At 44.1% G+C, this 16,275-nt stretch overlaps 1 protein-coding gene across 1 annotated transcript in view; it reads right to left on the reverse strand.

The window, feature by feature from the left end:
* The window catches only part of rwdd1 (RWD domain containing 1), a 46,477-nt gene extending 38,238 nt beyond the window's left edge, over nucleotides 1-8,239 (reverse strand). Inside the window, exon 1 of the mRNA XM_059981430.1 lies at nucleotides 8,075-8,239. Coding sequence (XP_059837413.1) covers nucleotides 8,075-8,147 — 73 coding nt within the window. The 5' untranslated portion in view covers nucleotides 8,148-8,239. The remainder of the gene's footprint in view (nucleotides 1-8,074) is intronic.
* Nucleotides 8,240-16,275: the final 8,036 nt, after the last annotated feature.

Genomic DNA, 16,275 nt, shown 5'->3' on the forward strand with positions numbered 1-16,275 from the left:
ACTGGACACAGCACTCCAAGTGTGGCCAAACCAGAGTTTTATAGAGCTGCATCATTACCCCGCGACTCTTAAACTCTATCCCTCAACTTATGAAAGCTAAAACTCCATAAGCTTTCTTAACTACCCTATTTACCTGTGAGGCAGCTTTCGGGGATCTGTGGACATGTACCCCCAGATCCTTCTGCTCCTCCACACTGCCAAGTATCCTGCCATTTACTTTGTACTCTGCCTTGGAGTTTGTCCTTTGAAAGTGTACCACCTCACACTTCTCTGGGTTGAACGCCATCTGCCACTTCTCAGCCCACTTCTGCATCCTATCAATGTCTCTTTGCAATCTTCAACAATCCTCTACACTATCCACATCACCACCAACTTTGTGTCGTCAATTAAATTAAAAACAAACAACTCTAAAATGGGGCATTGCTTAGTTACACGACAGCCCTGGAGAGAAAGCATTTTTTCAGTCTGGATGTCTGTGCAGAGATGTTTCTTTATCATCTGCCAGATGATAGGAAATTGAACAAGTGATTATACTGGGGTGGGGTGAGTCCATCATGATGTTGGGAGCCCGCCTTGACAGTGCGAATTGTAGGTGGTTTCCATATCCGGTAGTGTCTCTGCAATGATGTTCAGTGGTGTCCTGATCTCTCGTCAAAGAGTATTTTGGTTGTTCGTTTCAGCTAGTGTACCATATCAGAATCAGGTTTAATATCACTGGCATCTGTTGTGAAATTTGTCATCTTTGCAGCAGCAGTACATTGCACTACATGATAATAGAGGGAAAATTGAATTACAGTAAATATATAGTTATTTTAAATTAGTGCAAAAATAGAAGTAAAAAAGTAGAGAGGTAGTTGCGATGCATAATTGAGAGCATACTATTGTGCTCTCAATTATACATCGATAAAGGTTTACCAGCAGCTTTTGGGGTAAATTTGCTCTCTTTAAACTGCTAAGATCATGTAGGAGCTGCTGAGCCTTCCCGACTCAGCTCTTCTCTCAAAGGTCAGTGAATCTTTAGAATGATCCAGCTGAGCCACACAGGTGCTATCATTGAACATCTTTAGGGTGGAAACTGACAGATAAACAAGTTGCAGGAGATGTTGCTGAGAGAGTGAAAATACAGCTGAATTCAAAACTGGATAAGCTAGAATAGCAAAGCTTACTCGGTTAATCAACGGCTAACTCCTGCTCATTTTATAAATTACTCATGAAAAACACACTAAATCACAAACTGTTTAATACACAGTCCCTTTCTGTCCTTAATCCAGCACAAACAATTTTATTCCTAATATTTGTTCTCTGGATAAAAAATAAGCGAAGTCTCAAAAGACTGGAGCATTACAAATCAATGTTGCAGACCAATAGAAACAGAGAGGTTAGAGGTTATTCAGCCCTTCCAGCCAATCCTACCATTCACAAGGATCATGATTATTCTATCTCAATACTGTATTCCTTGCCTCCCCCATGTGCTTAATGCCTTTGCGTCTGGAAATGTTTTCAGCAAGTTACCTGCTGTAACCTTCTTTGGTACCAATTCACTACTGACTGAATGGAGAGATTTCTCCTTATACCAGTTCCAATCTTTTTATCCTGCATTTTGAAACTGATTTCCAACTCTAGCCACGCCAGTCAAGGATCCTTTTAGTATCCAGGCTGTTTAGTCCTGACAGAAGTTTCACGAAGATCCACCTTATCATTCATATTATGACAATGACACCGGGGCCATTACTGTCTATTTTGGTTCAGCATCCTCTCACAATATACAAAACTACAGTGAACTTGTGTATGTCCAGGGACATGGGTGGGCTCAGTCTACCAGACGTCAGGGCATATAAATTATCCTCTGAAATGACCAAGTTGATTTAGATTGGGTAGTTATAGAACAGAGCTTGGTTGCACGACATTCTCCCCTTAACATTCTCTCACAACATGTGGAAAACAAGACTAATCTAAATCCTATACTATTTCACTCAAGGAGTGTGTGGAGTACAATTCATAAAGCTTGTAAAATGTCACATTTAAATCAGTTATACTCCTCGCTCTGGAATAACCCTGCGATACGCATTGGGAAAAGAATGGTGTACTGGAAAGAATGGAAGATTAAAGGTGTAAATGCAGTAGGTGATCTCTATGAGAATGGGATTTTTATGTTGTATGTGGATTTGCAGAGGAAATATAACTTTGTAGATAAAGGGAATTTCTGGAAGTATTTACAAATAATACATTGCGTTAGTAGCATATTCAAGAATGGTGGCCCACAAAGTAACCCTTCAACTGAATACTTTACACTACCACAGGAAGTTCATAAAGCATCAGTGTTTTATAAAATGTTCGAGCACTCTGTGGGTGAACCATGTAACAATCTCAAAGCAGTATGGCAGAAGGATTTTGGAAGTGATATTGAAGATAATGAGTGGTCAAATATTTTATCAAATGTGGGTAGACGTATTAGGGAAGCGAGAGAGAAATTTATTCAGTATAAGATAATGCACAGATATTATTGGATACCAACTAGACTCTACAAAATGGGGATTGTTGATAATCATTTATGCCGGAAATGTAAAAATGAGGTGGGCACATATTTTCACATGATTTGGGAGTGTTCCATGGTTCGTTCATTTTGCTGTAAAGTTCTTGATTTGTTGGGGAATTGATCACACTGCCCTTGTGCCCACGGCTCTGTCTCCTGGGTGATAGGACAATGATACCTAATGTAAACAATGACAAGTTTACTAGTTTAAAGGTGCAAGAATTATTTTGCAAAACTGGGAAAAACCCAGATGTCCCACTGTGGGAGAACAGACTGAGGAAATGGCTAAGACTTCATCATATGAACACATGTTGGGAAGAATTAACAGTGAGGGAGAAGTGCAAGACGCGTGGGATCAATTTTGGTTGTATGTTAATTTAAACTTAAATTAGGTTTTTTTTCCGTTTCTTAGTTTTATATGTTTTCCTGTCATGGGATGGCTGTGTAAATATGCTGTACTGTATCTGCTCTATGATATGCTGTGCTGTTTTGTAAAATAAGAATAAATAATAATAAAAATTTGAATTACAAAAAAAAACTACAGTGAACTGTCAGGTCAACAGAAAAGGTCATTGGCTGCACAGGACCGAAAGAAGCTGCAGAAAGTTGTAAATCTCGTCAGCTCCATCTTGGGTACTAGCAAACAAAGTACCCAGAACATCTTTAGGGAACGGTGTCTCAGAAAGGCAGCATCCATTATTAAGGACCTCCAGCACCCAGGGCAAGCCCTTGTCTCACTGTTACCATCAGGTAGGAGACCCAGAAGCCTGAAGGCACACACTCAATGATTCAAGAACAGCTTCTTCCCTTCTACCACCCAATTCCTAAATGGACTATTGGACACTACCTCACTTTTTTTCAAAATATACAGTATTTCTGTTTTTGCAAGTTTTTAAAAATCTATTCAATATATGTAATTGATTTACTTGTTAATGTATTGTTATGGTTTATTTTATTTACTATTTTTCTCTCTCTGCTAGATTATGTATTGCATTGAACTGCTGCTGCTAAGTTAACAAATCTCATGTCATATGCCGGTGATAATAAACCTGATTCTGATTCTCCAATTCCTGCAGGACTTGTATACGTCCAGGACAAAGAAACGGACAGGAAAAGTCACACAAGTGTCAATACAATAAAATCCCAGCAGCACCTCGACTTCCTTAGAAGCTTGCGAAGAGTCAGCATGGCATCTAAAACTCTGACAAACTTCTATCGATACATGGTGGAGAGTATATTGACTGGTTGCAAAACAGCATGATAAGGACAAACCATTGCCCTTTAAAGGAAAATCCAACAAAAAATAGTGGTCAGTGCAGTCCGTCAAAAGTAAAGCCCTCCCCACCACTGAGCACATCTGCATGGAGTGCTGCCATAGAAAGGCAGCATCCATCATCACAGACTCCCACCATGCTCCCTCCTCACTGCTGCAATCGGAAAGTCGGTCCAGGAACCTCGGGGCCCACACCACCAGGTTCAGGAAGATAGTACCCTTCAACCATCAAGCTCTTGGAACACTGAGGATAACTTCACTCACCCCCCCCCTCCACCTCAATGAAATATTCTCACAAACAATGACTCTTCATCTCATGTGCTCAATATATATTATTTCTTTTGTACTTGCACATTGGCAGCTTGTCCATCTTGTTAGGTGTGGTCTTCTATTGATTCTAATATCTTTCTTGGATTTACTGGGTTGGCAAAAAAATTAATTTCAGGTTGTACATGGTGACACATATGCATTTTGAACCTGTCCTGATGAAGGATCTCGGCCTGAAACAGCGACTGTTCATTTCCATTGACGCTGCCTGACCTGCTGAGTTCCTCCAGTACTTTGTGCGTGTTGCCCACCCTGCAGACAGACTTTGCCAAAAGCTTCCTTCCGGAAAGCACTTTCGAGCTATGAGAACAAAAGCTTTGCAGAGTCTTAAAAGCTTCAGCCCCCAGGTAGTTAATCTGATCACCACACTGTAAAAACTTTCCATAATGCTGTTTACATTTCAAATACATGCCGGAAGTTATGTGTGTGTGTGTGTGTGTGTGTGTTGCTCTGGTATTTATGTATATTTTATTCCTTATCTGTCCTTTAACATCTAACTTTTTTAAATAATTCTTTATAATTATTGAATGTTGTTGTTTTATGTTGCATGTCACACCCTGGCCAACACACCACAGCAAATCCCTAACAGGTGTAAATGTCCTTTAAGCAACACACACAAAATGCCGGAGGAGCTCAGCAGGCCAGGCGGCCTCGTCAGCCGAAATATTGACCGTACTCCTCTGCTAGGTGCTGCCTGGCCTGCTGAGTTCCTGCAGGTTTTTGTATGTGTTGCTTGGATTTCCAGCACCTGTAGGTTTCCTCTTGTTTATCCTTTAAGGATGGGAGTAAACAGTACAAATTGTCCAGCATGGACCAGATGGGCCAAAGGGCCTATTTCTGGTTGTACTTTTCTATGACTATGAAATAGAGCAGAAGTCCTCGTTCTATCTTGCCTACACTTCAGAAATATAGCAACGTAACTATTCTAAAGCTTACTCACCATCTTCATCACATTCTTGGTTCCTAACATTCCTGGAAAACTGCCTTTATCTCCTCTCGTACACAGAACCAGAATAATTATTTAATTGCTGTTCCATAATTGTACAGGGATGGTGCTGTGGCCTCATCGCTTCATGAACCTCCTGAACACCGAATGCACGGAATTTGCACATTTTCCCTGTGACATATGTAGGTTTCTTCTGAGGGTTTCAGTTTCCTACAACATCCCAAACTGATTCTTACCCCAAATATCGATAGAAAGTGCATCAAAACCACCAGTGGAACTAAAGATACATAAATCATCGTCAACCCTTAATTTCTGTAGGATATTTAACTGGTAATAGATTTTAAATGCCAAAAATTGTTTTTAATGCTGTCAGAATGGGAAACAGTCTTCCCTCAAGCCATTAGGCTTCTGAAACCCTGCCACACCTTACGACATTTAAAATTTTTGAATGTTATTTATGTGTAATCCATCTGTAGATTTCATCCTCACTTTCATATATTATGCGTTATGTATACTACAGTGCTTCTTACCCGTTTGGAGAACGTTGTCTCATTTAACGGTATGCATGTATGTAGTTAAATGACAATAAAGTTGACTTGACTTGAGAACCTGACAATGTGACAGTGAAGAGAAACATGCCCTTCTGTTTGTCACTCGATTTTCCAGACAAGTCTATGACCTGCCTTCCAGAAGCTTCAAATTTAGTTACCAGAGTCTCATAAGGGCGTTTATATTTCAATAAACATCAATGTAAATAACAAATCCTCCTACTTCCACAATCAACATCATGTGCTGTGTCGTACCACATGGTTGATCAGTCTTTCCATGACCATGATGGCTCTTGGCAACTTTTTCTATGGAAGTGGTTTGCCATTGGCTTCTTCTGGGCAGTGTCTTGATTTACAAAACGGGTGACCCAGTCATTATCAACACTCTTCAGAGATTGTCTTCATAAACCATGACTTGTGATATGCACCAGCTACTCATACAACCACCACCTGCTCCCTTGATCAGTTGGAGGGGACTGCTACAACTTGCCCTTTACCACAGACTGTAAATTAACCTTTTGGGAGTCTTACACGAGGCTCCCAAATCCCTCTGCACCTCTGAAGTTTGAACCTTCTCCCCATTTAGATAATAGTCCACACTATTGTTCCTTTTACCAAATGCATTATGATACATTTCTCAACAACCTATTCCATCTGCCACTTTTTTTGCCCATTTGCCAATTTGACTAAGTCCTGCTTCACTCACATTGCTTCCACTGGTAGGTGAGACTAGAACTAGGGAACATAGCCTCAAGATTCAGGGGAGTAGATTTAGGATGGAGATGAGATGCTTTTCCCAGAGAGTGGTGAATCTGTAGAATTCTCTGCCCAATGAAGCAGTGGAGGCTACCTCAGTAGATATGTTTAAGACAATTTTGGATAGGGAATTAAGGATTATGGGGAAAGACAGGTGGGTGGATATGAGTTCATGGCCAGATCAACCATGATCTTATTGAATAGCAGAGCGGACTTGATGGGCCAGATGGCCAACTCCTGCTCCGATTTCTTACGTTCTTATGTTCAGTCACTTTTATGCAGGAATAGAGAAAATTCGACAGGATTCACAAACTTTCTAGCACCACTGTATCTCTACCCCACCATCCAAGTGCATCTAACACTTTTGACAAAACCATAGACACATATGTGGCATAAATCCACTTACATTTTGCTGATACATTAAGACTTTTCGTTTTACTTGGTCACTATATCCTCTATCGGGACGCATGGGGTGTCCAGGGAGGGGTAGCACCTCTGGTGAAGGGGCTTGCTGTGCCCATTCTGAGGCAACTCACTCACCTTATCCCCAGAATGCGGCTGAAAGATTGATACCTGAAACCCCCATCAGCTCTGCCGGCAACACAACATCATATACATGCTCACACAAACACTCTGTTCCAATTCCGATCCTTGTCAGCTCTGCTCCTTCTACGCTGTGTGGCTGCGCGGTAACTGAAATGCTCCTGCGCACATAACCATTGTTATCACGCAGCTGGAATTGGACATGGCTAGAAACAGTTCTGTTGTTCTGTATTTAATCGTACCCTTCCATTAATAAATAAAAAATATGTGATTTTTCAATTTACATTCTAGGAATTCATCGTTTGCATATTACAAAGCAAACTACAGTGCTGCTCAGTTTTCAGGCCATGTAAAAATTTCCTGTTGAGAGCAATGGCTAGTCCACACGGCTGCAAAAAAAAAGAATCAGAGGGAATGTTGCTCATCAGAGAGAAATAAAAGTATTCAAGGAAGTTCCAAAATCTTTCTGAGAAAAAAAGAACAAGTAACATCTAGGAGTCTTGGGAATCTCTGGCCCACAATAACTCAAAGTGAATAAGAAGCTCTCAGTACAGCATTGAGAACCGTGAGTCCATGTGTGTGGAGAAAATAGCAGAAGATGCCAATTTGTGGGCTGCATTTTGGCCTCATCTGCCCCCTTAGAATCAGAATGAAGTTTACATTCTGGCACATTGTCAGGCGGCTTTGAATACAACATAAAACATTGAAAATCTACAGCACATTACAGACCCTTCAGCCCACAATGTTGTGACGACCATGTAACCTACTCCAGAAACTGCCTAGAATTTCCCTACCACATAGCCCTCTATTTTTCTAAGGTCCATGGAATATAGACTTTTGCAATGTGTCACTTTAATGGAAAAAGCCTCATGTCGCCCCCCTACCCCCAACCCTCCCCATTCCTCATCGCCCACCGACATTTTCCTCTGCACCGTCCCCAACTCATAACCCACCCCTCCCATCCCCAGCCTCCTCTACTCCATCGCCACACTTTCCCGTCCCTCACTCTCCCATCTGATCTCTCCCCTCGCCCTCTGACTCACTCATTTCCCCGCACTGCCTCCACGCCAGTCACCGGCTGGGCCTTAACCGGGCCCCTAAGAGAGCGGAGAGCAGCACCTCTCCCTGCTCGGCGGCTGGCCGCTCACCTGTGAACGAGTCCGGGTAAATGGACTCCAGCGCCTCCAGCTCGTTGCGCTGCTCCTCGCTGTAATCGGTCATCTTGCACGGTGGAGCAAGGCCATTGAGAGAAGCGCCTCCCGTCAGACACGCCGGCCTCCGTACCCAGCTTCGGATCGTCGATCGATTCAGCCGTCAGCGCAGGCACGTGACCCTCCCCGGACGATCCATTCACGATCGATTTGCTGGGCCCCGGCCTGAGCGGTGACGTCATTGATACGGTGCTGGCGGGGGAATCCCCGGCGGGGGCCCGGCGTGCCGGGGAACCACGCCGTCTCCCGGACGCTCCGGCGGCTCCCGACACCATCCCGGGCCCGGCGCTGTCCTGAGTCGGAGCGGTGTTTTGCACAATGTCGGCTACGTCTGTTCCCAACCTACACTGGCGGCCGTCCCGCTCTTCGCGACATCGACGACCGCATTGCTGCTGCTTCCTGCACCCATGCAGAACTCGTCGACCTCATCTACCTGTCTCCAACATCCACCCTGCCCTCAAATTTAACCGATCCATTTCCGACAGCTCCGTCCCCCACGGAGTCTCACAGCCACCTGGGCTTCTTCCCAGCCTTCTCCCAATTCCTCCGTCTCTGCCGCATCTACTCTAGGACGAGGCTTTTCATTCCAGAACGAAGGAGATACCCTCCTTGTTCAAAGAAAGGGGCTCCCCTTCCTCCACCATCATTTCACGCACGTCTGCTCCCCGCCACCCTACCAGGGTTAGGGTTCCTCTTATACTCACCTGTCAGCCTCCGCGTCCAGCGCACAATTCTCCGCAACTTCCGCTGTCTCCACTGGAATTCCACCACCGCCAAGCACATCTTTCCCCTCCCCCCCCCCACCACCACCACTTTCTGCTTTCGCAGAGATTGTTCCCTACGCAAATTCCTTGTCCATTCATCCTTGCCCGTAGATTTCCCTCCTGACAGTAATCCTCGCAAACGGAACAAGTGCCCCTGCACCTCCTCCCTCACTACCATTCAGGGCACAAAACGGTCCTTCTAGGTGAGGCAACACTTCACCTGTGAGTCTGTTGGGGTCATATACTGCGTCTAGTGTTTCTGGTATGACCTCCTGTGTATCGGTGAGACCTAACGTAGATTGTGAGACGGCTTGGCCGAACACCTACGTTCCACCCGCCAGAAAAAAAGCGGGATATCCTGGTGGCCACCCACGTAATTCCACTTCCTATTCCCATTCTGTTATGTCTATCCATGGCCTCCTCCATTGTGGTGATGAGGCCGCACCTAGGTTGGAGGAACAACACCTGATATTGTGTAGGGTAGCCTCCAACCTGATGGCATGAACACTGATTTCTCGAACTTCATGCAGTGCACCCACCCCCCTTCACCAATCCCCACCCGCTTTTCCCTCTCTCGCCTCCTTGCTTGCCCACCGCCTCCCTCTGGTGCTCCTCCCCCCTTTATTTTCTTCGATGGCCTTCTGTCCTCTCCTATCAGACCCCCTTCTCCAGCCCTGCATGCCTTTCACCAATCAACTTCACCCCTTCCTCCTCCCCCCCCCCCATTTCACCTATCACCTTGTGTTTCTCCCTCCCCTCCACCTCTTTACTCTTTTTTCCCAGTCCTGCTGGAGGATCTCGATCCAAAAAGTCACAGTACTCTCTTATATAGAAGCTGCCTGGCCTGCTGAGTTCCTTCAGCATTCTGTGTGTGTTGCTTGGATTTCCAGCAACTGCAGACTTTCTCTTCCTTGCACAATTTCATCCAATTCCTTGGACCGTTGTAGCCAAAAGGTCCTCCGGGATACGAGCAGCAACTCGGGAGAGTGGACTAGGAGATTCCATTTAAAGCTCAACTGTATTTAGTGCTGAGGATGACAAAACATCTGCTTAAATAAAAACTGGAAAACGTGCAATTAAGAATTCAAAATTAACGTAGCCCAAGAAACTTGGTTTATGTGTTCCTCAGATCCTAGCTCTCACTAGTAAGGTCCTTTGGAAGAAGAGGATGGTAGTGTGTCAGTTTTGAACTGCTGCAGTCCCTCCTGTGAAGCTGCACTCGTAGTGTTTGTTAGGGAGGAACAACAAGCCATCCTATATTTCTAAATCAGGATGGCGTGTGTCAACACAACAGTATTCTCATGTAAGCATTGTCCACCTTCAACATGTGGGTTGTGGGATGAGTAAGCCCCCTGCATCCTTTACTCTCTGTATACCCATGGCTGTATCACCTCCCACAGCTCTCATCTGCTAATTAAATTTGCTGATGACACTACATTGATTGGCCTAATCTCAAACAATAACGAGGGAAGAAGTCATCTCTCTGACACTGTGGTGTCAAGAAAACAACCTCTTCCTCAACATCGCAAAAACAAAGGAGCTGGTTGTGGACTACAGGAGGAATGGAGATGGACTAACCCCTGTTGACATCAATGGATCTGGGGTTGAGAGGGTGAACAGCTTTAAGTTCCTCAGCATAAACATCACCTCACGTGGTCTGTACACACCAGCTGTGTGGTGAGAAAGGCACAACAGCGCCTCTTTCACCTCAGACAGTTGAGGAAGTTTGGTATGAGCCCCCAAATCCTAAGAACTTTATAGGATGTGGGGTTGAGATTGCAAAGGAAGCTGGAAAAGGCGTGTAATAAGGAAAATGGCACAGTTGTAGTGAGGGACTTCAGTATGCAAGGGGATTGGAAAAATCCGTTTGGTGGTAGATCACAAGAGCAGGAATTTGTTGAATGTCTTTGAGATGGCTTTTTAACATAGAAAACCACAGCACAATGCAGGCCCTTTGGCCCACAATGCTGTGCCGAACATGTCCCCACCTTAGAAATTACCTAGGGTTACCCATAGCTCTCTATTTTTCAAAGCTCCATGTACCTATCCAGGAGTCTCTTAAAAGACTCTATTGTATCTGTCTCCACCACCATTGCGGCAGACCATTCCATGCACTAACCAGTATTTGCATAAAAGAAACGTACCCCTGACATCTCCTCTGTACCTACTTCCAAGCACCTTAAAACGGTGTCCTCTTGTGTTAGCCATTTCAGCCCTGGGAAAAAGCCTCTGACTATCCACACGATCAATGCCTCTCATCATTTTATACTCCTCTATCAGGTCACCTCTCATCCTCCGTCGCTCCAAGGAGAAAAGGCCGAGTTCACTCAACCTATTCTCATAAGGCATGCTTCCCAATCCAGACAGCATCCTTGTAAATCTCCTCTGCACCCTTTCTATGGTTTCCACATCCTAGTGAGGTGATCAGAACTGAGCACAGTACTCCAAGTGAGGTCTGACTAGGGTCCTATATAGCTGTAACATTACCTCATGGCTCTTAAACTCAATCCCATGGTTGATGAAGGCCAATGTACCATTTGCCTTCTTAACCACAGAGTCAAACTGCTCAACAGCTTTGAGTGTCCTATGGACTCGGACCCACAGATCCCTCTGATCCTCCACACTTTCAGGAGTCTTTTTAGAGCAGCTTGTGCTTGAGCCTACTCAGGGAAAGGTTGTCTTAGATTGGGTGTTGTGTAGTAACTCAGATCTATTTAGGGAGCTTAACATAAAGGAACCCTGTGTTGCAACGAGCGACTGAAGCGAACCCAAGTGCCGGACACAGGTACGGAGATTGAACTTGGATGTTTACACGGGCATAAACACCAAACAGCAAGCGGGAGGGATCTTGACACAGAGTCTTGACTCAGAGAAACGGAGTCCCATAGATAAACCTTGAAACTGGAGCTAAATGTAGAACAAATGGTTCTAAGCGGTTCGGGAAACATAGTTATCTCACAGGAGAAAGGAATAACGAACTGGTGGCTAGTGGTTGTGACACCAGAGTTCTTATACTGAGTCTTTGATGGAAACCACGTGTGCCATCATTAAAGAGAATTGGAAGCAATATGGGAAATTAACAATCGGGACCATGGTATAATCAAAGAAATTTAGGAGCAAGATAGGGAATTAACAATCGGGACTATGACACCTTGAGACAGTGATCTTAATATGTTTGAATTCATACTGCAATTTGAGAGGGAGAGGCATAAGTCACATGTGTCAGTATCACAGTGGGGTAAAGGGAATTACAGAGGCAAGAGAGAGGAGCTTGCCTCAGGTGGATTGGAGGAGGATACTGGCGGGGATGACGGCAGAGCAGAGATGGCTGAAGTTTCTGGGAATAGTTCACAAGGTACAGGATAGATATGTCCCACTGAAGAAGTTGTTCTCAAATGGTTGACAAGGGGAATTAAGGATTGCATAAAAGCCAAATAAAGAGCATATAAGGTAGCAAAAGTGAGTGGGAAGTTGGATGATCAGGGAGCTTTTAAATTCCAACAAAAGGCAACTAAAAAAACCATAAGATGGGAAAAGATGAAATATGAGGGCAAAGTAGCCAATAATATAAAGTAGGATATTAAAAATATTTTCAGTTATATAAAGAATAAAATGGAGATGAGAGTTGATATTGGACCACTGGGAAATGATGCTGGTGAGGTAGTAATGGGGGACAAAGAAATGGCAGATAAAGTTAATTGGTACTTTGTATCAGTCTTTACTGTGGAAGACACTAGAAGTGTGCCAGAATTCCGTGAGAGTCAGGGAGCTGGAGGGAGTGCCATTGCTATTACAGAGGAAAAAGTGCTAGGCAGACTCAAAGGTCTTAACACAAACAAGACAGAGGTAATAACACTAACATCCTGCCAAAGGGTCTCGGCTGTACTTTTCTCCATAGATGCTGCCTGGCCTGCTGAGTTCCTCCTGCCTGTGTGTTGATCAAAGCTCTTAAGGTGGATAAGACATCTAGACCAGATGGGCCACATCCCAAAGTTGTGAAAGAGGTTGCTGAAGAGATAACAGATGTATTGGTCATGATCTTTCAAGAATCACTTGATTCTGGGATGATTCCGGAAGACTAGCAAATTGCAAATGTCACTTCACTCTTTAAGAAGGAAGGAAGGTAAAAGAAAGAAAATTATAGGCCAGTTAGACTAACCTCAGTGGTTGAGAAAGTGTTGGAGTCTATTATTAACAATGAGGTTTTGGGGTACTTGGAGACTAATGATAAATTAAGTCAAAGTCAGCGCTGTTTCTGTAAAGGGAAATGTTGCCTGAGTTCTTCGAGGAAGTAACAAGCAGGGTGGGCCAAGGAGAGGCAGTGGATGTCACTTACTTAGATTTTCAGAATGCATTTGACAAGGTGGCACACATTGAGGCTGATTAACAAGATAAAATCCTATGGCATTACAGGAAAGAAACTGGCAGGGATAGCAGAACAGCTGACAGGTGGGAATAAAAGGGGCCTTTTCTGGTTGGCTGCCGGTTACTGGTGGTGTTCCTCAGGGGTCAGTATTGGGACTGCTACTTTTCAAATTGTTTGCCAGTGATTTGGATAACAGAATTAATGGCTTTGTGGCAAAGTTTATGGATGATACAGATAGGTGGAGGGGTAGTTGGTGCTGAGGAAGCAATGTGATTGTCCAAGACTTAAACAAATTGGAAGGAATGGTAAAAAAAATGACAGATGGAACACAGTGTTGGGAAATGTATGATAATGCATTTTGGTAAAAGGAACAATAGTGTGGACTGTTATCTAAATGGGGAGAAGGTTCAAACATCAGAGGTGCAGAGGGATTTAGGAGTCCTCGTGCAAGATTCCCAGAAGGTTAATTTACAGGTTGAGTCTGTAGTAAAGAAGGAAATGTAATGTTAGCATTTATTTCAAGGGGAATAGAATATAAAAGCAAGGAGATAATGCTGAGGCTTTATAAGACAGTAGTCACGCCACACTTGGAGTATTGTCAAAAGTTTTGGGCCCCATATCTCGGAAAAGACGTGTTGTCATTGGAGAGAGTCCGGAGGAGGTTCACAAGGATGCTTCCAGAAATTAAGGGATTAACTTATGAGGAGACTTTGGCAACTTTGGGTCTGTACTCACTGGAGTATAGAAGAATGCGGGGGAATCTCATTGAAACCTACTGAATGTTGAAAGGACTAAATAAGGTGGATGTGGAGAGAATGTTTCCTGTGGTGGGGGTATCCAGAACTAGAGGGCACAGCCTCAAATTTGAGGGGTGACCTCTTAGAGCAGAGGTAAGGAGGAATTTTTTGAACCAGAGAGTTGTGAATCTGTGGCACAGACTGCAGTGGAGGCCACATGGTGGGTATATTTAAAATGGAATTTGATCAGTCAGGGTATCAAAGGATATGGCGAGAAGGCAGGTGTATGGGGTAGAGTGGGATCCGGGATCAGCCATGATGGAATTGTGCAGCAGGCTTGATGGGCTGAATGGCCTGATTCTCTTCCTATGTCTTATGGTCTATGGCGGGGGTCGGCAACCTGCGGCTCCCGAGCCATTTGTGGCTCTTTCACCTCTGTGCTGCGGCTCCCTGTGGCTTTGGGAAATAATTGGTCAGTATTTAATTAAAATGTATTTTATGTTAGTTTGTTAGCTTTTGAAATGTAATTCTAAATTTGAAGATTATGGTGATCTTGTACAATCTAAGTGTGGCGACACATTTCCTGGCACATCCGAAATGGCTCACAATTAGCCAGCATTCCGGCTAAGGGAGATAGCCTACGGGGGTTTGTGAGTACGCGTCTTTTGCAGCATCTGCGTCCATGGGGGCTGGGTTGAGGGAGGCTTAAAAGCAAGGCTGTTTAGTTCGAATAAAGTTATTCGACTGCAGTTTACTGACTGCGTGAGCACACCGCTACAATGTGTTTTTATCGCTATTAATATACGTCACCACTGCCAATACCTGACACCCGCCAGTGCGCGATTTCTTTAATTTTTCGATCCAAGGTAAGCCAACTATGGAGAATTCTAAAAAAAGAAAAGTGACTGAAGAAAACAGAACGTTTAATGATACGTGGACAGATTCATTTGCTTTCACTGTTGACGAGACTGGTTTACCAGTATGCTTAATATGCAATGAGAAACTAGCAAACAACAAAAAGTCAAATGTCGCAAGGCATTTCCAGAGTAAACACGCAGCCTTTGCTCAAAAATATCCGGATGGAGATGAGAGAAAAAAAGCCGTTTCGGAACTGATGCGGAAGGTTGATCTGAGCAAAAATCATTTCCAGAAATGGATGAAGTCTGGAAAATCAACGACATACGCCAGTTATATTGCCGCTTAGGAAATAGTCAGGCACGGGAAGCAGTTTACAGATGGTGAATATATAAAAGAATCTTTCATTAAGATTTCAGAACATCTATTCACGGACTTTAAAAACAAGAGTGAAATTGTGCAGAAAATCAGGGATATGCCCCTCTCTGCAAAGACTGTCAAAGACAGAACCATAAAAATGGCAGAAGACATCACAAGACAGCAAATTAAAGACATCAATTCAGCTGTGGCCTACTCGATTGCCTGTGACGAGTCTAAAGACAAAGGTGATATTGAACAAATAGCGTTGTTCTGCCGGTATGTAAACTCTGCCGGGCCACAGGAAGAACTGATTGAGTTGATACCTCTAAAAGACCAAACACGGGGGGAGGACATCTGTGAGGCTGTCTTGAATTGTTTAAGAGCCAAAGGAATAAAGACCACCCATCTGGTGTCAGTAGCTACTGATGGGGCTCCGAATATGACGGGAACGCACAAGGGATTTGTGGCTTTACTGCAGAAGTCGCTGGACAGAAAGCTGCTGACTTTTCACTGCATCTTGCACCAAGAGGCACTGTGCGCTCAAACATTTCCTCCGGAATGCACAGAAGTAATGGATGTTGTCATTCAGATTGTCAATAAAATAATGGCAAAAAGTTTAAATCACCGTCAATTCCGTTTGTTACTGGACGAGATGGAAAGCGCATATTCTGATCTCCTGCTGCACAACAAAGTCCGGTGGCTGTCCAAAGGGGAGGTGCTGAAACGCTTTGTCGCGTGTCTGGAAGAAGTGAAAACTTTCCTGGGCAGCAAAGGGCTCACCTTTCCTGAGCTGGAACAGCCAGAGTGGCTGGAAAAGCTACACTTCATGGTAGACATGACAGCGCACCTGAACACGCTGAACACAGCTCTTCAGGGGAAAGGACGCACAGCCCTGCACATGTTGGAGGATGTTTTGGCATTCGAGCACAAGTTGACAGTGCTTGCCAGAGATTTACAGAAAGGCACTTTGTCTCACTTCCCCAATTTGAGAGAGTTCAAACAAGGTCACGACATGATAATTTCGGAGTATTTACATTCTGCAATCATCGCAATGCA

This window comes from Hypanus sabinus, chromosome 10, assembly GCF_030144855.1.
Source record: "Hypanus sabinus isolate sHypSab1 chromosome 10, sHypSab1.hap1, whole genome shotgun sequence".
NCBI classification, from domain to species: Eukaryota; Metazoa; Chordata; class Chondrichthyes; order Myliobatiformes; family Dasyatidae; genus Hypanus; species Hypanus sabinus.